The sequence below is a fragment of the Octopus sinensis genome, linkage group LG14, assembly GCF_006345805.1.
Source record: "Octopus sinensis linkage group LG14, ASM634580v1, whole genome shotgun sequence".
Lineage (NCBI taxonomy): Eukaryota > Metazoa > Mollusca > Cephalopoda > Octopoda > Octopodidae > Octopus > Octopus sinensis.
The window spans coordinates 56973324-57000752 of record NC_043010.1 but is presented as its reverse complement, the minus strand read 5'-3'; the positions used below and the strand labels follow the sequence as shown (position 1 = coordinate 57000752).

The 27429-nt window shown below is 37.9% G+C and overlaps 1 protein-coding gene across 8 annotated transcripts in view; it reads right to left on the bottom strand.

Moving 5' to 3' along the window:
* The window catches only part of LOC115218918 (estrogen receptor), an 87423-nt gene that overhangs the window by 607 nt on the left and 59387 nt on the right, over nt 1-27429 (bottom strand). For 7 of the 8 annotated variants that reach the window (XM_029788923.2, XM_036509054.1, XM_036509056.1 and 4 more), the window contains 8 exons: nt 25321-25694; nt 21109-21138; nt 8779-8898; nt 6547-6660; nt 4719-4831; nt 3129-3309; nt 1320-1461; nt 348-478 (listed from right to left, as the gene is read on the bottom strand). In XM_029788923.2, the coding sequence (XP_029644783.2) occupies nt 348-478; nt 1320-1461; nt 3129-3309; nt 4719-4831; nt 6547-6660; nt 8779-8898; nt 21109-21138; nt 25321-25694 (1205 nt within the window). The remainder of the gene's footprint in view (nt 1-347; nt 479-1319; nt 1462-3128; nt 3310-4718; nt 4832-6546; nt 6661-8778; nt 8899-21108; nt 21139-25320; nt 25695-27429) is intronic. The other variant, XM_029788924.2, reaches the window with a different exon arrangement.

Genomic DNA, 27429 nt, shown 5'->3' with positions numbered 1-27429 from the left:
ATACTGTACAACACACACCAGACAGACTGCACAAGCACATCAGACATACTGTAGGACACATATCAAAGGCACTGTACAACACATCAGGCATAGTGTAGGACATACATTAGACATACTATATGACACATGAGTGATGTGTGAACAGTATTTCTGAAGTGTCATACAGTATATCTAACATTATGTGTGATGGGCATTTTTATGGTAGGTTTGAGGTGTTGTACAATATGTCTGTAATGTAGGACAGCCGTCAGACAGAGCAGGCCACATGTATGTCAGATAAATTACATTAATAATGTAATAGAATGGGTTGGTTCTGAGTTAGTAATCATGTAAAGTCACCAACATACCTGCATTTACTAAGATAGTAGCTTCAAGTAATAACAATTCTTCTCGATTAATACCAAACTGTAAGAGTTGCTCACTGACAGCTGCTACTTGTTCCAAGATCTGGGTCATTCCTAGAATCTCCCAGTGGTGCCTGAAACAAGAATGGAAATAATCATCACAATGAAAATAGACAACTCAGACAAACGTAGGAAACTTTTGAATAGTAAACTCCCCCCCTCAAGTCCAATTCCATCTTTATCAACCTATCATACAGTGGTGGCCATAACCAATATAGAATTCAATACTGTGCTGCATTTTGTTGTCATTGTTCACAGGATGAAAAGGGGGCTGAATTTCTCTTCCAGTTGTTCATAGATTTCACAAATATGCGATATATCTGGATCAAACATTACATTCTCACTTTACCTTTCACTGTCAACCCACAATAAACATCACACACACACACACAAACAAACACCTCACCACTAACCCTAAACAGACATCACAAGCCAGTAGGTGACAATATAAAGGAGGATGACTCATGCAAAGTAAGCTGTTTGAACTTGAATCCAATGGTTCATTACCTCGAACCACATCATCTCCCTCTCTCTCTCTCTCTCTTAAAGTTAGATATCTACTTCAGTGAGAAGAAGAAAGTCAGTAAGGTGTATCCCAGACAATCTAACATGCAATGGTAGATATGCCATCAAATAGGGAATGCTAAATTTACCCATTAAGCATTTGAGCTGACCATATCGGGGCCCAAAATGTTTCTGAATCTGGTTTAAAATGACCAGATCCAGCCTCTCACACCTGTCCTACAATGTCATTCTAAAAGTAAACAATCACATCACCAAATGTTGAATTAAAAGAGAACACAAGATTAATTCTAAACAATGTGAATAAATAAACATTACATCCAACAAAGTCATCTGAATGCTAGACTCAATTTTAAAACTGGAAACATTTTAAAGAACAAATAAGATACTTAATTTTCTAAGATTAGATTTGAGGCAAAGGCAAGCCGTTTCCCCTCATATTCCATGGAACGATATGCACAGTTAAGTAACACTAACTCCATCCAACAGCATTCTATAAGATGTACTTGGTCAGACAAAGATAAATCAGCATAACCTATTGAAAGAGAAACAAAAAAAAAAAAACTAAAGTTAGTCAAAGTAGGGAAAATAATTTTGTTATACTAATGATTATTAGAGGTTTATAAAGGTAGAGATCTTAGTTATATAAAGCAAGATATATATATGTATATATATATATATATATATATATATATAGTAGATAATACTGATTAATCATGCATAACATCCATTTCATGTCATTTCTAGTTATGAAATTTTAACAAAAGAAGTAAAATCTATCAGCACATCTTTGGTTGTCACTGAGTCTTGTAAAGAGGTAAATTAGGGGGGGGGGGGTCAGCTATGATCATCATTTCTTTCAATTTTGCCTAACCACTGAAAGGAAGATTTGATGCTTTGGGTCAAAAGATTTTATATATTCAAAGCTACTGCCTGGAAGTAGAGAGTCCAAGCATTCTATAAAAATGGCTTTAAGGCTGTATAAGTTCACTCCATACTCTTTGTCAACATGACCAATGTATTTTGGTCTGCCCTGACAGAAATCTTTAGTGGTCAAAATAATTGAATTTTGTGAAATGAACACAAGTGGATACCATTTTGATGTGCACTGAATCAATTCTGCAATGGCAAAGCCACACAGCCTACAGGCAATACTATTGTCTGCACAGAGCAGCTTTGCAATTGTCATGTATTAAACCTCTCGTTAGCAACTCGCCTAAAATCTCTCATATATATACCCTAAAATACAGCTGTAATGTAGCAGTAAATCCATTTAGAGAAAGCACCAGATTTCTCTTGTACCACACGGGTGCTTAAATGTGAATGTTGTCTTCTTCAAATTTGGGGATACTTTTACATAACTCTTTGTAAAATATCTATAAATTTTACCTTTTTAAAATAATTGGATGCCAGCTTCAGATTGTGGAGTAACAAATCCATGTTTGAAGAATTTGGCTGAGTCAATAAAAATACAATAAACAAAACCATGTGGCTAATTTATTCTAGAAAGAGAATGCAATGGCAATATTCAAAATGAAAGAAACAGGACCCAATTACAGTCTTCTGGATGACACAAAATTATTCCAGTGCTAATTTCATAGGTAGTAACAACATGGCTAAAGTACCAACACATTTCTATAGTAACTCAGCATATATTCCTGTTCATTTTATCATGTCTAGCTGCGTAGGCTCGTCTGTGGCTGTGTGAAGTTTGTCTCTCAACCATCTGGCTTCAGTTCCCACTATGTGGAACCTATGGCACGTATCTTCTACTATAGCCTCAGGCTATAGTAGTGTGTGTGTATGTTTTTTTTGTCTGTGTTTGTCCCTGTAACTTAGCAGTTTAGCAAAAGCATCCAATACAATAATTACAAAGCTTACAAAAAATGTAAGTTCTGGGCTTGATTCCTTCATCTAGAAATTCTTCAAAGCAGTGCCCCAGCATGGCCACACTCTAATGACTGAAACAAATAAAAGATAAAAGATGCCCTTCTTTAGTATCTTTTTCACTCTCCTTGAATCGGGAATGAACTCACAGCAAAAACACTGAGACAAGTTTTGACTTCAGTAAAATTCCAAGCCAAATAACTGGATCTTTCACAGCCAATTCTGATGAAGAAGGAATATTGAAGGATCCCATGTCCTATGTTGGCAAACACTGACACTGTCTGTTGTGGTGAATGTAACCAAACATCAACTCACCAGGTATGTGTTTGGCCCAGTTTATCAACTGAACTAAATCTTTATCTGCAACCTGGATCAGAAGCTGTAAAATATAATTTTTGGTCAGAGGAATACTGGGATTCAGCTTGCATTCAGGGACGGCAAAATCATTCTTGGAGAGTTCTTCAACCAAAGAGGAAGACTTTGATAAACGCTGACTCTGAAATAGAAACAAGATAAAGTTGAAAGTATTTTACTAAACACAGTATGTGATGGCAATTAAGGGACAAGGTTTAGGTTAACTTGCTTATATCTATTTGGTAGGATCTTTGAGTCACATGGATGTATAAGGTCAGCGGGTTTTATTGTTATATGAATCTATAGGGAAAGATGGATTTATTGGTTGTATAAGTCAAGTTAATTTTTTGGCTCAAAAAGCAAAAAGCAAGGCCATGTAGGGGGACATGGAGTTATGTACAGGGAGGGTGTTCATACAAAGAGTTCAGGCCATTTCTGGTCAAGAGAGACTTTGAACCGAGCGGTCGTCGGCATCTTTACTATCTCGTCCGGCAGCTTATTCCACGGATCTGCAACCCGGACGGAGAAAGCCCCACTCCTTCGATTGAGATGAAATCGTCGCAGAAAGAGCTTTTCGGAGTGACCCTGCAGCCCACGCTCTGGAGCAGGAGTGAAGAACAGCTCTTTCGAGAGGTTACACTTTCCCCTTATGATGTTGTGAGCAAGAATGAGATCACCACGGTCGAGCGTCTTCAGCCTTTCTTCATAAGACAAATGCTTGAGATCAAGAACCATGCGGGTAGCCAGCTTCTGGACTCTTTCGAGATGATGTATGTCTTTGAGGTGATAAGGAGAAGAGGCTTGAATCCCGTACTCCAATATGGGTCTCACCAGCGTGACATGGAGCGGTAGGAATATGGCTGCTGTGAGCATTCCGAATAACTGTCGAATCAAAATCAGAACTCCACGTGCTTTGTTGGCAGCATGGACGCACTGGGCCGAAGGCGAAAAGGAAGAATCCACCAAGATACCCAGGTCCTTTACCTGGTCGGTCCTCTCCAGCAGCAGACAACCCGGCTCGAAATCAAGTTGAGTTGCAGGAGAGGAGCCAACAGGCAGATAACAGCACTTTGACACGTTCAAACACAGGTCCCATTCGTTAGACCATCTCCAAACTTAGTGGAGGCATTGACGAAGATCCTCTATATCACCACGAGGAGCGACCAGTTTGACATCATCGGCAAATAGAGGGGTGTGTTGCGTGAGGTCGTCGGGCAAGTCATTTATGAAGACTAAAAATAATAAGGGCCCAAGCACTGAACTTTGAGGCACGCCACTGCTCGCACTGGAGACGTCAGACAGCAAACCATTGGATCTGTTCATTGAATAATTCTATTTGGTTATATACATCCACCAGTTATATGGATTTGTTGCTTATATGGCTGTACATTGAATAATATAAACACTACCACATGGACTAAAATAGATGGTATTATAACATTTCACTGAAGTACGATAGAATGGTGAGCCAACAACACAGCAGCTCCTCACTGCACATCACATGCACACACTCTACAACAGCACAGAGAAAGCGAGGATTAAGAAGTAAACCTTTGCTGGTTGGTTTCCACTGGTTGAATTCACTGTTGAATCTGAGAAGTCGGCACTGCTTCGTTTTACTTTAGTTTGGTTGGAACTGTTTTTTCTCTCCTTCCTTTGGCTACCTGCAAATCAAAGCAACAATATATATGCAGATATATATATATATATATATACAACCTATATATGTAGTATACACCTTTGTGTGTATATGTATAATTTATATATGTGTTGATGTGACATCTACTATATAACAAGATTATAAAACAGCCGTAAAAAATGGAATAAACGTACTCACTCACCTCACTTCTCTTATTCTATACACACACACACACACACAGATTGATAGATGTGTGTATACAAGGTGTCTTGGCTAAATCTGACAGTTTGCTTAAAAGATCCCTTCCCAAAATAAAAGTATTTAAAAAAAAATCAAAGACAATCAATTAGATTACTAAAAGATACCCTCAGCTTCCACCACAGCTTCAAGATGGCTTGAGCACCTGATGCATTCTTCACTGTGTCCCTGGGAAAATCTTTGAATGTGTTCCTGTATCTCTGGGAAGATTTTTGAACACTTCCTTGATCTTCGCCACCAGCTTGGCTTTGGGGTTGCATGTAGAGCAATCGGTGTCTTTCTCAAGCACTCCCTAGAGATAGTAATCCAGGGTATTAATATTTTCCCGATGTATGGCAAAGAACCGAATCCTGCTGCCACACATACAACCTTCCAACAGCAAAGCCTCTCCAGTAGCTCCACATAACTGTCTGAATTAAACATAAAACCCTGTTCAAAGATGTAGGGTGGCACGATGTCATCCTCCCTGGAAACACATCCAAAGACCATCACAGTTTAGGGGAACTTGGTTTCCATGATACATGGGGCCTCACATGGATTGTAAGCAAGCCATCTGTTGTTCTGGGTGTTGGGCAACTGGTCCTGGCAGTTCTTTTCATCTGAGAAAAGCTCAACAGGATGCCGGAGATTGTTCAGGAGCTGCTTTGCCCCTGTCAAGTGGCTCGCCTTGACTGTGGCTGTCAGAATTTGTCCCTTGCGACTCTTGTACGAGAAGTAGTGAAGATCCTCAAATCACAGCTGAGCCATGCAAATATAGTGATGATGCCGCCATGGTGATGATGATGATAAGTAAATGCCCCTAATATTGAAAAAGGTGTGGACAAAGTCACCCCTAAGAACCAAGCCAAGTGTTGGTTTATGTAGACTGGACATAACACCAGAGAAACTTGTCAATCTTTGGCTTATTTTAAATTTTTTCAATGCTTCACAACACACAAATATTTATATATATCATCATCATCACTGGCCAATATATACATGCACACATTTATATACAAGACAGATACCCTTCCTGTAAGCAACTCTTGCCTGTTTTTTAAGTGAGGTACTTTTATTCCACAGGTCTTCACATGTTGAAACTGACAAACACCCCAAATGACAAGATATTGTTTACAGATGTATGTCATCCAAACCGTGTCAGCGTTAAGACACACGGAAATAGACGCACACACAAACATTTACGTGTAACACATACACACATATCAAACTGTATTGACCAAACTATTAGATATTGCTGCACACCACTGATCACAATGCATGCACCACCTTATGCTGTTTAAGCTTTTGAATGATACTGCCCTGTTGGCTGGGCAGGTCAGGGTGTGTGTGTGTGTGTGTCTTGTAATCCATTATCTTTCCAAAACAATAGAATGCTTCAATTGCATCAACAAACTATCGTTGTTGTGAAGTTAAGAGAACAGAAGGAAAAGGGGTCTCTACTAACCAACAAACAGAAGCATCCGTTGGGGCTGACAATCTTACCTTTATTCATGCCCACTTCATAACATTTGCGTAAGCGACAAGCTTGGCAACTCTTACGTCGATGTTTATCAATTGTACAGCTGTTGGTGGCAGGACACACATAATCAACTGGACCTAAACATAAATAAATAGAAAATGTCAACAACTGCAGAAAAAATATTCCACAATGAAATCAGAAAAAAAGGTGAAATAATAAAGAATTAAATAATCAAGTTCAAACAAAATTCTGCTTGCCCCACTAAACATCAAAAGTACAATTCACTAACAGCATTACCATATTATTTTCAGGTCATTACTATGGCATAGAAGAGTTGTTTCCTCTTTTGCATAAAGTTAATTAATGTTTAATATTGTGGGATGGCATAATTATTCTATATTCTATATCCATAAAGAGTACTTTTCCCCATATTCCGGTACAATGTGATAGGTATATGATAAGTTATATATATGTATTGGATCATCCCATAAATAATAGCTTTTTTCAATTGCATGAAATAAAAGTCGGAAGGGGCAGGATAAACTACCTGCATCAACTTGCTACAAAAGCAGGTAGTAATTTTACCTTGTGCTTATTCTTAGTGCAAGTTTTGAAGAGTGTAGTTCGATTTTAACAATTATTTTTTCAAAGTTATAATGGAAGTGACAAACGAGCACATTCGGTATATTTTGCTTTAGGAGTTCCATAAAAGCAACAACACAACGGAAAGTGCAAGGAATATTAATGCAGTATATGGGGATCGGACAATAAGCATCAGCCAGTGTCAACGGTGGTTCCAGAAACTACAGCCTAGAAGATGAGCCTTGTCCTCGAATAACTGCAGAGCTTGACGAGGACATCCTGCAAACCCTGGTGGGAAAAAACCCCATCGTAACTGTTGAGGAACTAGCAGAGAAGCTTGGATTTGGTCATTCCACCATTCATTGACACCTGCGTGCCATGGGAAAACAATCATCTTTGGTTTCAAGATGAAAGGTGTTCTTCCATCAGGATAATGTTTGGCCACATACAATGAGGATGACATTCCAAAGGCTGGAACAGTTTGAATGGGAAACGATGCCCCACCCACCATATTCACTGGACATTGCCCCATTTGATTATCATTTATTCTGCAATCTTTAAAACCATTTGGATGGAAAAAAATATGAATTTTGTAGACAAGGTCAGAATAGTATTTTATGTCACAGACAAGTGAATTTTAATTTTGGAAGAGAGGCCTTGCAAGTCTACCAGACAGATGGAAGAACAGTGTAGAAAATGAAGGAGAGTATCATTTAGATGAAAAAAGAACTTAGTTCATCTTAATTTTGAAAAAGAAAGGAAGTATAAAAAAAACTGCATTATTTATGGGATGGGCCAATATATAAGTTCTGACCGAAAAGTATGAGGACTGTTGTAATGGTAATGAAGATAAAGTCCACAGAGTGAAGCTGTTTGGCACCATCTGACCTTCAACTCTGTCGTGGAAACACACTCAGTTATAACGTCCTCACTCACTTCCGTTGTTTGTAGAAGTGTTTGGAAGTAAAGTGTGTAGAGTGTTTGGAAGTAAAGTGTGTAGAGTGTTTGGAAGTAAAGTGTGTAGAGTGTGATCGTCTCCAAAAGAAAATCAGGTTTCAGCTGTGCAGAATCTCGTTGATCGTGTTAGGAAGACAAAAACTATTTGAAAACAGTTACAACAGGTGAGGAATCATGGGTCTTCATAGCAGAAGACCCCAATAAGATTTCAAGACATTAAGAAAATCCAAGAAGCACCTGCTCACTATCCCAAACGAGGAGCTCCAAAAAAAGCGTCCATCAATGGAAACAACGCTAGATAAAGTGTGTGGCTTCAGAAGAGGGATGTAGCACCAGTCCTGATACTTTTTGATCAGACCTTGTATATGACTATTCTTAGTGAATGCCCAGTAACAATGTCGTTGTCCAACGTTGAGAACAGTTACAGGTTTACAAGCAAATAGGTAGAGATAGTTCTTGTTTGTTAGTCCAGCAGATGAACCAACCAAAGGAGTTCAGTGACTCCTAAATCAACAATAAATTCCAATCTAAACGAAGAACTAGCCCTAAGGGATCTTCTTCAACATTTTTTAATCATGACTAGATTCTGGTCTGTTCCTCAGATCACATTGGAAAACAATTCTGCCACAAGTCAGACACTAATTGTATCACAACCACATCAAAGACAATTACTCTAGCAAAAAGTAGAACCAAGAATGAGAAAGCAAATCACTTACCTTGAATACTTCGTTTAAAGAAAGCTTTACAACCTTCACAAGACCATACACCATAATGAAATCCTGAAGCATTGTCATCACACACCTGACATAACCTGGTAGTGTTACCCGTGCTACTACCTACAACACAAGATGAGAGGCAAACATTTTATCAATTGACAACACAGCAGACAACATGCATTAATATTATTTTAACAGAGCCTCATTACAGCAGACAACAGGGGAAACGAATACTGAGACATCTGTAGAGAGTCAGTAACTCTAAATACAAGCTGAAATCACATCATAACAATCCATTCAACATACTGGAAAGCAGGGATACAAATGATTAGGAGGAGGCAGCTATGTTCTCATCTGATGCGTAGATGTATTATTCTTTATAATGGTGGCACAGAAAGAAATACAGAGTAGTTTAATTTACTCATTACACTATACAGTTTTGAGTTTTTGTATGTGTACAGAGTTTTTTGTTAAATCATTCATTATTCATGCTTACACACATACATATACTGTCTGAGTAGTAACAAAATGAAAGCCCAACTTCAAATAAATGAATATATGCATATACAATATGTAGGCACACACACACACGTGCTGCTTTGTGGTTGGTGACTAACTGCTGTGTATGGCTCCCTTTTACACTTCCTCTCCCTTAAAGATGGTCTGCCTCTTTGTCATGGATTCTACACTAACTTTTTAGACCTGTTGCTGATCTGCAAGTTGTGTTTCAGATCTTACAGATGTTGGGTGCCAACACAAAATGAATTTGTTGATTGCCACTGCCATGGGACTTTGCTAATAGACCTTCTTAAAACCTGATTTGGGCCAACAGATTTGATTGCAAGTCAGGCCTCTGAAAATGTTTGTCTACCTCACAAGTGACTTTGATTGATTAAGAGTGCGTGTGGGTGGGTGGGTTAGGGGTACCTGCCCTATTCTTTGCCCTGTTACAAGTCCTATGTTGCTTAATCTTGCAAGCTTCACACAACATTGTGTGTGAGATACAATCAATCTCTATTTTGCCTCTATTGTCATAAATCTATTTTTTGACACTCAGCAAAATCTCCAACCAATCTCTCTCAATCTTTGTACTTCTCTTCAATCAAACTCAAACAATTTCTTCATAAGCTTGTGTGTGTGTGTGTGTGTGTGTCTGTTCATGTGTGTCTATGAGCATGTGCACAAATACACACACGCACACATATACTGCAATGACTATATAATTAAAGAGGTGTTCCTGATTGCAAGGCAGAGTAGCAAAGAGAAGTGAAACATATTTGTAGATAAGTGTATCAAGAGGGATAACATTACATTTACTCATTCTGACACTACTCAGGTGGGGGAGTCCTAGAAGTCCCTCACCTGATAGGCCATGAGAAGTTGTTAAATGAAGAGAATGTGTTGTCGAGTGAGAGTCTACCTGAAGAAGATGTCACACAGAAATGAGCCATTGAAGTGGACATTAATATCGTAGCAAGCACAATTAAGAATATGAAGGGAGGAGGGACAGCACCTGGTCCATCAGGAAAGAGTCACTGAAATGATCAAAGTATCTGTTGAAGTAGAGCAGCAGAAGATAATCGAGTGGCAGAGGAAGCTGTCAGAGTCACCGACTGACATAATAGGTTTATCATGAAACTGGAGCAAAAGAGAGAAGCAGTTACTCTGACATCGAATTCTTGAGCCAGGTCATGAACGAGTTAGAGTAGTGGTATGCTTTGAATATGCTTTCAAAAGCCATTTTGTAGGGTACTGGCCTGTTTCCCCAATATAAAGGAGACTACAAAATTTGCCTATGATACAACATATGAAGTGAAACAATATGCAACAGAAGTCCCGAGCAACATGATATCATGTCTTCGGCCCAGTGATGCTTGTAGTATTGCTAACGTAGGCACAGGTGTTGCATCATCAGGGAGTGTGTTTAAGATGGCCTGGTGGTGTAGAGCTGGGAGATGTGGCACTTCTTACTGAGAGATTTCCAAGGTTTTAATCCTTTTTAAAGGCAAGATGTGGTACAGCAAAAATTGGAGCAGTTGTATGTATGTGTGTGTAGGTGTATGTAGGCTTAATCCACTGTCAACATATGTGTATTTACCATAAAAATGTATGAGATGATTTATGAAACACTAATTAATATGAACAACCATGCATTAGAGCATTTTAGCTCCTATTATTAGCAATGTAGGTATGTTGACACCCTCAGTTACACTTAGTGACAATTACATTTTTCCTTTATGCTAACACATTGTGCATAGCTATATATCTATATCCATCTTTGTTCTATTGTCCACATTCCCATGCTAGCATGGATCAGACAGAATTTGTTCCTGCAGCTGTTTCTTTTCCCCAACCTTCACTTGTTTCCAAGTTTACTAATATTTCCCATGAGCAGACATGTTTTCATGGGCAACTAGAAACGAAGGTCACTACTTCCATGACACTTATTTGCAACTGTATGTGAAGTCAAGGCAAGGAAAGAAGACACTAAAACACACACATACAATCATGACAGACATCTTTCAATTTCTGTCTGCTAAATTCACTCACAAGTTTTTGGTAGAAGACACTTGCCCAAGGTGTCATGCAACGGGACTGAACCCGAAACTATATAATTGGAAAGTAAACTTCTTACCACATGGCTACACATATAAATGTATGCCCTGATGCATCTCTCCCTACCATTTCACCTTCCTAATCGCCCTCCCTTCCACTCCCCGCAATACCCTTTCCCACCATTCTATTGCCAACTCTCCTCTCACCCTCTTGTGAACTTCCTGCCCACTTACCCTGACCAATCCAATCTACCACCTCACTTATATTCACTGCTCTTTGAGGGCATGCTCTCCACAACGTCTTCCTCACCATCTCTCTCTCTCTCACTCGCTTTCCAAATGCAGTAGGCATGTGCCTTCTTTACAAGGCACCTGTTTCATTCTCTCCTACCATTACCTACCACAAAACCACCTCTTGCAAATTACCTACTCATCCCACTGGTGCTGGTGCTGATAGCACATAAAAAGCACTCAGTCCTCTTTGTAAAGTGGTCGGCATTAGGAAAGGCATGTAGTCGGTGAAATTATGCCAAAGCAGACAGTGGAGCTTGGTGCAGTCTTTTGACCTCTTTCCAGCCTTAGTCAAAGCATTTAACCCATGTCAGCTTGGAAAATAGACATTAAATGATGATATGTATACATAGCATGATCTTCGAACTTTGGGTCTCATGGAAGCAATGACTAGTGACCAAGACCTTTGGTGATATGCTGTGCTTGAGAAGACCAGTCAATCCAAACGAAACTGTAGTTGTGGCCGCCGCTAGCATCACATAATTGTCACCCATGCAAGTGGCATGTTGAAAGCACCTTTTGAGCATTGGGCCTCTCAGAGACAAAGTGGCCAATGCTGGTAGCATGTGAAAAGCACCTTTCGAGTGTTTTGGGCCTCACAGAGGCAAAGACGAATGACCGAGACCTTTGGCATTACGCTGTGCTTGAGAAGAAGACCCATCGAGTGAAGCAAAATCACAGTCATGGCAAATACTGGTGTCATGCAAATGGTACCCATGCTGGTGGCATGTAAAAAGCACCCACTACACTCTTGGAGTGGTTGGTGTTAGGAAGGACGTCCAGCCATAGAAACCATGCCAAATCAGACTGGAGTCTGGTGCAGACCCTCAGCTTACCAGCCCTGGTCAAACCATCCAACCCATGCCAGCATGGACAAGCGACATTAAATGATGATGATGATGATGATATATATATATATATATATATATATATATAAGGAAAGAAGGGATGTGTTTCCATGCAGGAAAACCTACAGAATTTGTTGCTGAAAATGCACCTGAATTTGAAAAACTTATAATTGTTTGTAAATGAATTTATTTATCTACATACCAAACTAGTTTCAACAATTTTTTTGTATATCAGTGATATAAATCTTAATTTTTTTAAATTTCACACGTTTATACTATTGATAAACAAAAAGTTGTTGAAACTAGTTTGGTATATATAAAAAAATTTATTTACAAACAATTACAAGTTTTGCAAATTCAGGTATATTTTCAACAACAAATTTCCCTATATATATATATATAATATATATATATATATTATATATATATATATATAAGGAAAGAAGGGATGTGTTTCCATGCAGGAAAACCTACAGAATTTGTTGCTGAAAATGCACCTGAATTTGAAAAACTTATAATTGTTTGTAAATGAATTTATTTATCTACATACCAAACTAGTTTCAACAATTTTTTTGTATATCAGTGATATAAATCTTAATTTTTTTAAATTTCACACGTTTATACTATTGATAAACAAAAAGTTGTTGAAACTAGTTTGGTATATATAAAAAAATTTATTTACAAACAATTACAAGTTTTGCAAATTCAGGTATATTTTCAACAACAAATTTCCCTATATATATATATATATATATATATATATATATATATATATAAAACAAATAGTGAGGGGTTATTAATCTGGACAAAATACTCGATAAGCTCTGCTCCCTGTCGGCACCCCAGGCTAACAATATTACTTAGATTAGTGAAGAACTCCAAGTGGTCTTTCGGTAGGGTCCAAACTTAGGGTTCATCACAATTCTCTATTGAAAATACGTGGATGAGCTTCAAATAAACTGGTTTTTACAGAGAGATATATAAAGAGACAAGTAAAAATAGGGGTCATTACGCATAATTCCTTTATTATATAGCAAATCTGGCTTACAGCTGTTTCCAGTAGATAGGTTTATTCACTTGGGTAAATTGAAAGGCCTAAGAAAATTAATGATACCTTCGTCAGAGCCATTTTTGGAAATAACAAACAGAACACTTGAAGAATAGCTATTTTATGGAGGAAATGGGAGAAGATTGGGATGTTTAATCCTTTCGTAACCGACCTGGCTGAAACCAGCTCTGGCTCTGAGGACAAATGTCTTGCTTTCATAAGTTCTGAATTAAAATCTTCCACCAAACCCTAGTCACAATTTATGTTCCTAACACTAGCTGAATGATAACTAAATTAGTTTACTAAATTCTTTGTTATATTTACAAGTAATTGAAAGAAACACAGAGCATCTCAAAATAAATACAGTAACAAAAGGGTAAAGTAGAAAAAGGTAAAGGCAGTTTACAATGGGGTAGTAGCAATTGAGGGAGAGGTACATAGTAGAAGTATGAGTAGTAGTAGTAGTATTAGTAGTAATAGGAATTTTATGGACAGTCACAAACATAGGTCAGCAACATTACCATATTGGCATTGTATGCAGGTCAGACATTCTCCAGCCAATCTGTTGAAATTTGATATGGGGTGTCTAAGAGTGATTTTCAGTTTTTATTCTAGCATTGTGGGAGAATAATTTTAGAGGATTATTTGTGTGTGTATATATATATATATATATCTGTAGACATATGTGTATGCGTGCATGCATATATATTGTTGCTATTATGCAAAAGTGTCATAAATCCAAAACGTTTCTGTATCAGAAAACAAAAAAATAGTTTCACCATTCCGTAGCAAAACCATTGTACTCCATTTTGACAATTTTTGATATCACATTTAAAGCAGCTGGAGATATGGTAGTTTGACCAAAAGAACTGGCTATTGCAAGCAAAAATAAATATTGAAAAACTGCATTTCCCCAAATTTGGACATATGACAGTTTCACATAATAGTAATGAGACACACGCACACATATATCTCATCATCTTCTTCGCTTAACATTCATGTTCCAAGCTGGTATGGGTAGGGTGGTTTCACAGTAACCAATGCGTCCCAAGATGGCATCACGCTCTGTTATCTGCTTTGGCATGGTTTCCATATGGCTGGATGTTTTTCCTAACATCAGCTACTTTACACGAGGAGTTTGAAGCAAACTCTTCTTTATAAACATGTTTTGCAATGCTGCAGTTTCTGTCTACCAAATTCAGTCACAAATTTTTGTTTCGAGATCCCTATCTCTTCAATCAAAGTTCACAATCTACGTACCTGTTATTCATAGTTATCTTTTATTCTATCTGAAGTTCAATATTTCATGTTATCCTAAAGAACATCTTTAAAAGTACAAGTTAAATTTATTTAGGGCCCATATTTTCATGATCTTCAGTTCTTTATTTAAGAGATGAGGAATTATGTACATTATTTACATTCAATGTCTTCATCTTGTTTGTTGTTAACATGTTTCGGCTGATATACCCTCCAGCCTTCTTCAGGTATCCTGGGTTCTCATTCCTAAGGTATTTTTTGATGTTATTATTTATTATTGTCATCTTGGAATCTTGGGGTTAGTAGCCTGCACTCTTAACCACTACGCCATATGCTCGTGGGCAATTATGGAGTGAATTTTAGCGCTTATAAATCTAATATTCTCCTATCCTTCCTTGATACCGTTTCCCATATGCTATTCATATCTGCACTCGGTCTGCTTAAGAGGTAGATGTGTCCTAGCATATGTGCTGCCTCTTTTAGTTTTCGTATTTTCCAGTAGTGCTCTCTGTCGATTATTTTAACTTCATCTCTCAGGGGGAGGTGATTTCCAACCATCCAACCCATGCTAGCATGGAAAACGGATGTTAAATGATGATGATCATCATCATCAGCTATACCCGATTTATCAATATCTCCTCATGTCACAGCTTTGCGATGTTCGTCTACCCCTATTTTGAGGGGGCAGCATGTTCCGCCTTTGTATAACCTACCACAGCTGCATGGGATGGAGTACATGCAGTTCTTAATCATATTCTCTTCTGTTGGTGGTTTTACTCGAAGGAGATATTTGCAAAGTGCTGTATTACTCTTGAATACTGTCCTGATGTCATATGGGCCACATATCTTTTGTATCTTTTCAGAGAGGCCTTTCACATAGGGTAGACAGACTGTGGACAGTTTATTGGCCTCATCCTCTCTCTTCTTCATAATTGGAGTGGATAATATACTTTTGGGGTAGTTGTATAGATACAGGGGATCCGTATACCGCAAGCCGACCCTTACTGGACAATACCTCAACTTCAATTCCCACCATCCATACAGTGTAAATACAGGGATTGCTCAGTGCCTAAAACATTGTGCAAAGAATATAAGTAGCGATTATGATACACACCACGAAGAAATGATCAAACTCAATAACAATCTGTTAAGCAATAACCATGCCAAAACAGATATGGAGCCTGAACAGTCCTTCAGCTGGTCAGCTCGTGTCAAACCATCCAACCCATGCCAGCAAGGAAAACGGATGGTAACTCATAATGATATTATGTACGTGTGTGTGTGTGTGTATGGATGAATAGATGTATGTATGTATCTTTTAAATTTGTTTACAGGAAATATTTGAAATATGCAAATCAAGCTCCTATTCCATTATGCCGGTCACAGTCTAATGATGCTGACTGGTGAACCAGCCAGCATCATTATATATGTATGCATGCGCGTGTGTGTGTGTGTGTGTATATATATAATTCCAAAAATTTGGAGTCAACAAGAAGAAGTAAAGTTGGACATTTATTTTCAATCACTACATTTGTTTTGATAAACTTAGTGGCTACTACTAACTCTAGGCCATGACAGATAGAGAGGATGCTCTGGAAGCCAAGAATTTGAACTTACGGAGACAATATTTACATACTGCCTGAGGAAACGGGATTAGATCTCATAATGCAGGGAAACAGGTGCATAATCAAGTATCTGTAAACCTGGAGAACTACGTTGCAGAGAAACAATTGTAGTGATTGCAAAAAAATGTCTGACACTACTCCTTTTTGTTGACTCCAACTTTTTCAACTCTCTATTCACACATGACAGGAGCCCAAAAGCAAACCTGGAATTATGTATGATACTACCACTGTGTATGATAGCACAGGGTAAATCTGAGGGTGGACGAGCTTTATACTGTACTCTACTAAGTTCTTAACATAATATGCCACAACTATATATATATATATATATATATATATATAGGTTATGAGAGGTACTAGTAGTGTGAAGAAGACCCAAAGGTGTCAGGTAATGCTGAGTAAGTGCTATGGACAGACTATAGTTAAGCTCCAGGTGTGGTGATTATGTGAATGAGGAGTCCAGCGTAGGTCAGATATACCAGCATGCATGTATGTAAAAAATTAACAGAATGAAATAAAAATCCAAGGCTGTGAAAGATTTCACAACATTTATAAAGAGAAGGTCTTACAGCTGTTTGTGGGATATTTTATATATCCCTTCATCGGAGATGGTGTGGTTCTCTCACTTCACTCTCTATTTCACATCTTCTCTAGAATAACTATTGCTTAACCATTTTCTCACACCATCTCCGATGAAGGGATATATAAAATATCCTGGAAACAGCTGTAAGACCTTCTCTTTATAAATGTTCTGAAATCTTTCACAGCCTTGGATTTTTATCTCATTCTCTTAATGTTATAAATATATATTCATAAAAGAAGGAAAAAAATCTTAAATAGATTTTCTTTTATTGTCAGCACAATACATGTAAAAAATATACATATATTGCGCTGCCGGTAGAAGAAAATCTATTTATAATTTCATCTTGAAATTAGCTAATTCACAATTAATGTGGAGACTTTTTAAATATCTTCTCATTAGCCCACTTTCAATCACATTTATTTATGGCATTTTTCGGTACCTTCATAATGTTTGTACATTAAATAAGTATGGAGGAGACAAGTCTTGTTTCAGCTTTCTCCCTTAAAATAAATAATGTTATATATATATGTATATATATACATGTTGTACATGGGGTAAAGGTGTTTGAAAGTTGTGGCTTTTTTGGTATGTTTGTTCCCAAACAGCACTTCTTTTAGTACTGTCCACACTGACGGAATGGTACTGCCCAAGTCTCGAAACCATAATAATATCTGTGGGGCAGCTGATGATGGACCTATGTTGGATTGTTGGTATGGCTGTTTTTGTATATATGTAGAATAGAGTTATACAACATCCTTTTGATATATATGTGTATGTATGTATATATATATATATATATATATGTGTGTGTGTGTGTGTGTGTGTACCATAAATCCTTGAGTATAATCCGCATTTTTCCCCCAAAATTTAATGGTTAAAATCCCTAGTGCGTACTATATACGAGGTTAAAAATGAAAAATATTTTCTAAGCAATGTCCGAGTCTCTATTTGCACTCCGGCAATGTTTATTCAGATGCATTTTGTGATGTCAAGTGTGGAAACAAGGATCAGAATCGAAGGGCCTTAGAGTCAACCTAGCTAAAACCAAAGTCCTATTAAGTAGGAAGGCAGGCAAACCACATATCCCTTCAGGTAGATGGCCCTGCTCAATCTGTAGAAAACCTAGCTTCCACACCCGAAATTTCTTTTCTAATTCTGGTAGTGATTCTGCTATGAGGGCCAGGTCATCAGCAAAGAGGAGCTCCCAGGGGCAACCTGTCTTGAATTCCCCTGTTATTACCTGGAGGACTATTATGAATAAAAGGGGACTGATCGGATTGGAGCCTGGTGCAGCCATCTGGTTCCCCAGTCCTCAGTCAAATCGTCCAACCCATGCTAGCATTTATCATAGTCCTCCAGGCAATAATGGAGGAATTCAAGACTGAATACCCCTGGGAGCTCCTCTATGCTGACAACCTTGCTCTAATTGCTAAGTCACTATCAGAACTAGAGGAGAAGTTTCAAGTGTGGAAACAAGGATCAGAATCGAAGGGCCTTAGAGTCAACCTAGCTAAAACCAAAGTCCTCATAAGTAGGAAGGCAGGTAAACCACATATCCCTTCACTTGTAATGTGTTTTTCTCTCCCCAAATCTCATGCTTGTGATGGCTATCTTGAGTTACTAGCGGATGAATCTAGTTTTTGTTTTGAAGTAGTGGCTATTCAGCAGTTCTTAAACATGTTGCACCTCTTGGATTCTTTACCTGTTATAGAATCCAAGGAATTGTTAGTTAAGGAAATGAAGACATGTGTGTAAGCTGGATATCCAAGTGCTTTTCTGAGGTTCTAAAGCTGAGGGCTGTACATCTGTGTGCATTGCATTTGTCCTATATGCAAAGTGAAAGTATTTTTAATTTAGAGGGAACATAGAGATTTGTTGTGGTGTTAGTCTGTTGTAGGTGATATTTTCCAACTGGGTAGAATAAATTTGTTTCCAAGGAAACATCTGGTAAATAAGTGCTCTCAAATTTAGATATGGTGTTCTTTCTGCCATAAAAAAAAAAAAGCTGTGTTTCTTGAATCTGGTCAAGTATGGCATTGAGCTTCCCAAAATCCTCCGCCTGATGCTGCCAGACATAGTTTGCTAACATCATAGTGTTCGTTAGTGTGTCTAATTGATAACTTACTATAAAATCTTTCCTTGGCTTCACCGTCACACATACCAATCTACTTTTTGTCATTTACTGTTTGGTTTGGCACGTTTAGGGGACGGGACTCCTTTATATATTACAAGCTCAATGTTGCGTGCCTGATCTGATTGTGCATATCTGAGGGTGGTCACTATTGAGGGAAGGAGTATGGGAGGAGGAAAGGAAAGGGATTAGTGTGATTGGTTAATGAGAAAAGAAGGGACAACATTGTAAGGGTGATGAAGGTTGAGTAGACGGGGTGCAGGTCTATCTCACATTATTGCGGGGAGGGAATATAAATGGAAGGCCGGGGATGGGGGAACAGTATGAAAGAGAAAAACAACAGATGAGGATGGCAAAGGACCATAGAAAGTCCTTGAAAGAGGAGTGTCATGAATGGGTAGGTGGAAAGAGAGAGATAAGAGGGTGTTGAGGTGGCAGAGAAATGTAGGTAGAGAAAGGGAGTAATGGCTGGCAGTGGATGAGTGAGAGAACATCACTAGTGCTAAGATGAGACATGATTGATGTGAGTGAGGAAATAGATAGAGGAAGGGACGGTAGGCAGAGGCAGAGCGATGAAGGGGAAGGGGCAATAGAATCTCTAATACAAAGGTTGAGTGAAGGATGGTAGAGTAGAATGATTGGGTGGTATACAGGGTGGCCAGTCACAGTGTGGTGGGGGACATAAGTGAGAGAGGGGTATGAGTGAGAGAGAGATGAGATGATTGAAGTGAATAAGACAATGGATGAAAGAGGGGAAAATGATTAAAAGGTAGATAAGAAGTGGAGGTTTGGGGGGTGCAAAGGGTAGCAGGAAATATAAGCTTGGCAGGATATAAATATATACACACTTGCATGCATAAACATGCATTTGTGTAAATATACACTCTCTCTCTATCTCACACACACACACACACACACATACACATACAAGATGGGCTTCCTTCAAATTCTATCAAGCAAATTTACTCAGAAGGTTCAGGTCAGTTCAGACACCTCTGGACATGCCTTGGGCAGCTCTTATTAACTGTTTGTCTACCCCTAGCTTCTAGGGAACCTGTTGAGGTCCTTTTCCAGGTTGAAAAATGCCAAGTACAACAGTTAGCTTTTGGTTAAATACTTCTCCTGCATTTGTCTTATTCAAAAGAGAGCATCAGTCGTACTTTCCCAAACTGCATCTCATCTAACCTAATTCTCTTCCAAGTTAGTTGAGCTATAACTCTTTCTCTAATTTTCATGACCCAGAAATATATCATCATCATCAATAGCATTATTTTGTTTGTTTTCCAACTTGGCCTAAGTTGGATGGGTTATCATGACCCAAGTCCTCTCTCAAAGTGCTCAAACATGTCATTTGGCTTCGTTCCTATGGTCTGATGCCCTTCCTGCTGTCACCAACCACTTCAGATGAGGACACTCAGTGCACAGAAGTAGCAGAAACGTGTCTGTTTACATTACAAGTCTCTACATTCTTATATATCCCAACAACCAAATACTGAACTAGCTTTCATTCTTGCAAAATCAACTCAGAATACCAGTAATATACTGGTATCAGTTCTATTCACTCTAGAAACCACCATCTCAAATGTCAACATAAAAACTCATCAATATCATCATATTGTCAATTCTTGGTTATTTTTACAAGATTTCCAAAGTTCACATATTTTCTTCTAGTATTTACAAATTATATTTTCATAAAGAAACAACCTAAACTCTCTCCCCCCACCCACAGATATGTGAGAGAATATATCTTTCAATATGTATGTTTAACACACACACACACCTGCACAAACATATATACATCACAGTATTAAACTTGTTACTGTTAGCAATCATATATGGTAATCATTATTGATAACCTGTGTCTGTGATGTCAACAGTGTAATATTTGCAGTAAACAACAGAGTACAACACACACACACACACGTGTGTGTGTGTGCGTGTGTTGTACTTTCTACAACAAAGTAAATACCACCCCAAGTATGAGAAACTTACTTTTTGGGTTTGTCATCGGCCTATGGAGGACTAGCAGCATGTATAAAAGAATAAATATAAATGTAAATAAAAATATAAAACTGAAGGAAACATCTCTGAAAATCAAATTTGCCAATATTTCTACAACCCTTTTGCTTTCTTTCAGTTCCAACAATTTTACACCAGGTGTTCCATCTAAACGACCCTAACAACAACAGCAGCCACCATGGTCCCTCACAAACATCCAACTTGTGTATAAAATAGATAAAGTTGAGGCCAGAAGCAAAAGGGGAAGGGAAAACAGTAGGGTTAGGATAATGATCTCTTGCCTATAAATGAAGAGTGTTCTTTGAGATGTCAATATTAAAAGCCATCTCCTATGACACTCCTTGATCTTGTCCTAGTACCATGTCTACATAACCTTCCTCACACAACACAGCCACCAGACTAACTCAAATATGACAGTTACTTTCATCAAATCTAACTGGCTTCCTGCAAAATACAACATAATTAGTTTTCACTAAATCTCAAGAAAAATGTCTAGAGAAATTTTGTTCTGTTTATGATACAGAAGAAAACTTTAAATAACAAACTGTCCATGAGATGACACTGGAGGAGATGACAGAGGGCTGAGATTGCTGTGCTCAACTAGACCTGCCCACCACAACAAAATTGAGATCCTAAAACCAAGGTGCTACATAAAAAGTATTGGTGTGTGGGCTGGGGCCATGTGAAAAGCACCCAGTACACTCAGTAGAGAGACTAGGATGAGGAGGGGCATCCAGCCAAAACAGGCAGTGGAATGTGGCCTTGCCAGTTCCTCTCAAGCCATCCAACCCATGCCACTATTGAAAATGGATGTTAAATGGTGATGATGTTGCTGTCCCATGTCACACTAACATTCTACTATCGTATGTCATTGTAACATATCACTGTACCATGACAATGTAACACAGTACAGTCCCATGTTGTAGTAACACAGTGTTTCATGTCAAGGTAACCTAGTACTGTCTCATTTCATTGTAACACACTACTGTGTCATGTGGAGACACATGGCTTAGTGGTTAGGGTGTTGGACTCCTGATTGTAAGCTTGTTGTTTCGTGGACTGGGCGATGCACTGTGTCCTTGAGCAGAACACTTCATTTCACGTTGCTCCAGTCCACTCAGCTGGCAAAAATGAGAAATCCTGCAATGGACCAGTGTCCCCCATCCAGTTGGAGAATTCATACACCATGGAAACCAGGAAACTGACATTTGTGAGTCAGCATGAGTCAAGAAGTTTACCTTTACTATTGTGTCATGTGATGGTAACACAGTACTATCGCTTTCCATGGTAATGCTGCATGGTCCAACATAAAGATCCCATTTTATGACACAACATGCTCACAAAGAACTGTTTCCATTCTATAATACGTGAGGTCTGCTTCTGCTAAAATTGGTCGTACGTTAATATTTTTATTTTTAATCAGCTTTTCTATTCAGTTAAACAACTGTAGTGTTGTAAACCTTAGTAACATCAAAACAAAAAAACCAACAACATAATGGTCTAAGATTATTTTCTAAGACATGATACCCTGGATGATGAAATTGCTGAGGTTTCCATGTCTGGATGAGTTGAATTACGGAGAAAATAGCAAAGTTAAATATAGTAGGGGCTGGAGGTTTGCTTTCTATGTAACAAGACAGGAAACCTGTTGTTGGTGTCAACAGAGGAGGATGGTAATTCGTTGTGAGGAGAAGCATTTGGAGGACAAATGCCTGTCACATGAATGACGCTGAGTATCATCAATAATACCATACTCCTAGGTACACAATGACACTAATATATTCTAACAGTGTGTCATAGCATATTTATTTTTTCATATAGTTATTTAATCCCTAAAAGAGCAGAAGTCCTTTCATCAAAGACAGTCCAGTTGTGACCATCTGGTTTATTTACAACTACTTTATTCAGTGTGTCCTTTACTTTTTATAATACTAGGAATGATCGGTTGCTGTTTCTCACAGTTTGAATGACGAACTCTACAGAGATTCCTTCAATGTTTTGATGGTGTCTACATTATATAGTAATAGCAGCCAATACATATATATATATATTCTGTATTGTTAGTAGTGTACAGAATGATAGTTACTATCATATGGTCCCATTACCTGTGATATTGTAAGTCATTAGTTAGGTCTGGGTTAGTTTGAAAACTTCTGCTTTACACCAAGATTTCATTGGCTAAAATATCAACATTTCTTTTCACTCATTTTCTCAACATCCTATTTTAAACTTTCACTTTCCAATGATAATTGCTCTATGTTGTCTCCTGATTACTTCTAGCCTGCCATCTACTATCACCATCATCAACACAAGTGTACCTTTTAGTAAAACACCCGCCTCTAGTCACTCAACATAATCCATTAACGTTAACAGTCAAAATCACTCAAATGTAAAGGTGAGATCTTCTTTGATTGCAAGGACATTTGTTCATCATCAGCAGACAATCAATAAAAGGTCTTATTTGGATGATGTGACACAGTTGAGAGAGGTAATGCAAAGAAAGAGGTCTGAGATACAAATAAAACCTAGATACTGCACCCTGATAGAAGAGATCAAAGAAAATTTGACAAGAGAACTGTACACTACCCCCAAGAATTATAGTGTACAGACAACTGTACAGTACACTCATGTTCAACAAGCTGTTTCAAAACTGGGGGAAAATGTTGGGAGCAGTTTATTGATAGTCTGGGACCAAGGGCTATTTTGACTGTAATAAGTCTGATTAAATTGTAAGTAAAACAATAACTTAGATTTTTAAAAACTTTTGGTTTCTTTTGGAATAAATCCCATATATGTGTGTCATCATCATCGTTTAACGTCCGCTTTCCATGCTGGCATGGGTTGGACGGTTTGAATGGGGACTGGCAAGCCAGGAGGCTGCATCAGGCTCCAATCTGATCTGGCAAGGTTACTACAGCTAGATGCCCTTCCTAATGCCAACCACTCCAAGAATGTAAGTGGGTGCTTTTTATTAAATGTATTTAAGATTTTTTTGTACATCAACTTGGCCTTACTTGCTTGTCCTTATATTTGCTTCTATATTTATTTGTGTGTGTGTGAAGCGTGAATGTGATTAAGCTTTTACTTCTACGGGGTCACTTTTGGCTTATATATCCATACATAAGACAATAAGACATGATTTGAAGGTAATTTGATTACTATTTCTATCAGGTCAAGCTATCATGTAGAGGATTCCCTCATACCATATATACATGCATAAAACAAAACAGTATAGCTTGACAGAGATTTGGTTACAATTTCTACTAAGTCTAGCTACCATGGAGACATCTCTTCAGTTGGCTCATGCATCAGGCCTGACAGAAGGATGTCATCTGAGGAAGGTATGCTTATCATTTCTATCATATCTCCTAACTACAAAGAGGATCTTGTGTTCTCCCTCTTGGTGACAATACCAAACCTACATTTTATTAAATTGGCTTCGTATTAACCACAGGAAACATCATCCTCAGCAGTGTTACCATTATTTTCTATGAGTATCTGAGTGCTGTATACAATATGCGTATCATCATCATCATTATTATTGTTGTTGTTATTAAGGCTGTGAGCTGGCAGAATCATTAGCACACTGAACGGGATGCTTAGTGGTATTTCGCGCATCACCATGTTCTAAGTTCAAATTCCACTGAGGTCAACTTTGCCTTTCATCCTCTCAAGATCGATATAAGTACCAGTTAAATACTAGAGTCAATGTAATGGACTAACCCACTTCACCAATATTTCAAGCCTTGTGCCTATAATAGAAAGGATTATCATTATTTCTTCCCCACAGAGTGGCCAACTTCAGTGTTCTGTATGTTTTGTTTTTAATGAGAGCAACAGGGAATGAGGAGGGAACTACTTCAGTTCAGCTACAGGCTACTTATCTAGGAGAGCAGGAACTCCAAAGAAGGATAGCAATATCACTGATGGCAGCTGAATCAAGAAGGATTTATACAGAAGGAAGAATACAAGTGCTACCTGATTCTTACCTAATACAAAACTAGTTGCTCCAATCCAGCAAAGAAGGGTTTTAAAGTGAAGTATCTTCCTCAAATAAACACCAAATATATATATATACATATATTCATATTCTCATATACACTCTCTCTCTCTCTCTCTCTCTCTCTCTCTCTCTCTCTTTCTCTCAATGAAACCAGTGAAATAAAGGTGACTATAAATACTAACCTGCAACAACACTATCATATTTTTTCTTAAAGTCAGTCGTTAGTAGAGCTGTGTCTCCAGCTACAGTCGTGGCCAATTGTACTCCTCCACTTTCGCCAGCAGTTTGCATGTCAGCCATTTCCAGAGTAGTTGATGTGGGTGTTTGAGGATTAGCTGATGATGAAGATGATGATGATGATGAGGATGATGATGATGATGATGACGATGAGGTGGAGGAGGAAGTGGTGGTGGAGGAGGATGTTGTGGCAGAATGGCCTGAAGATGAAGAAGCTGCTGTGGCAGCATGGCCAGTAGATCCATGGATGTGAGCACACCTGTCAGGTGAGAGCATCTTGATGTCATCTGCCACTGTTACCTGCTTATCGATCATCTCTCTGAAATTAAAGAAATTACAATGATAAGAGAAATATCTTAGTTGTAGGATCCTTCAAACAATATCATAATCTTACCAACAGTTGACCTGTGCAGGCCAGCTATTAGCTCAAAAGAACAACAACTTCCACATTTCAGAAAACAAAAAAATATTCATTTCTTTGTGTGAAACTAATATTGAAATAAAATATTGCAATAAGTGTGAAAACACTGCTCCAATCATTTCTCAACTGAAAATTTCATAAAAGATAAGCTACAATGGTGGTGGTGATGGTCATGATTGGCTTATCAACTACTGGTGCAAATATTTCTTGTATGATAGCCAGTGGTCCAGTTTATGTTGTAATTTAATGATTGAAGTGAAAAACATGGAAAAGAGGAGTTCCAAAGGGAAGTAGTTATAAGGAAGAAGGGTTGTATAGGGTTGGGGTGATGAAAGTGAGTATAGAAGATAGTAGGAGGTGAGTTGAAATAAAAAGAAAGAAAGTTTTGAAAAGGGTAATGGTTAACAAATGGTTCCTTATCGAAACAATCAAAACGACATGAAGAAGATATAAACTGCCAACGTATCACAACAAATCTGACCAGGAATAATAGGTTTTGTAGTGAATAATTTCTAAATATCAGTCGATCTCCCAAAACAAGCTAACTCTAATCACATTATCATCTTTAACAACAAACTGTCTCGTTTGTAATATGTTTCATCTCAAAATTTTGTCCATTATTTAATGACAGGAAGCACTTATTCTGGTAAACTTTTATGTCAGGTCAATGTGGTTGATTTATACATAATAATAGTGTGGTGCCATGCGCTGTAGAAGATCCACAACTATCTAGAAAGTAAAATATTGTCTGAATCAAAAGAAACTTGTTAGAAACATAGATTGTAGTTTTGGTTATGCAATCTAACATCTGTAGTAAACTGAATCAACCGTTGTCTATAACCCCACTAGTTTTACTCACTGTTTATTGCTGTATAATGTTATATATATGTATATATGTATGTATGTGTGTGTGTACGCATAGATATAATTTCATTTATTGTTACGTCCATTTTTCCATGTTAGCATGGGTTACACAAATGTTACTGAGATATTGTTTTACAACTGGTGCTCTCCCTGTCACTAACTCTTAACTGTTTTTCAAGTAATAGATCTCTTATCTCACAAGGTTTTGAAAGCTCAAAGTGAATGTATGACATAAACGGGGGAAATACCAACAGAACACTATGACCTTTCATGACCTTCAAATAAGGGAGCATTAGATGTAAACAAACAAACACCTTTTTAATGACAAGTGGAAAGACCATCCTAAGTGTCTGCTGATATGACTTCTATTACAACAATATTACTGCTATACCACCACCACCACTACTACTACTACTACTACAGCAGTAATACAACACTATGGACAAGGAGACAAACAAAGCCAAAAATTAGAGAGAGAGAGATTATTTTCTATAAATAACCGGATGCCAGGCCTTCCTGATATTACATGGCAGAAGTCTCTAGAAAAAAAAATAGCAAAAACTAATGAGCAAAGTAAATGTAGTAAACTGTAAGCTTGGATGTTTAACTCTTTCCCTACCAAATACTTGATTACTTCCCTTCACACACATATCAATGATGTATATGTACTTAATATACACTCTATTACAACACTTTACAGCAGCAGTGAATTTTTGTGTATTTATACCACAGTATTTTACAGTAATTTAGAGCTCATTAATATTAGAGC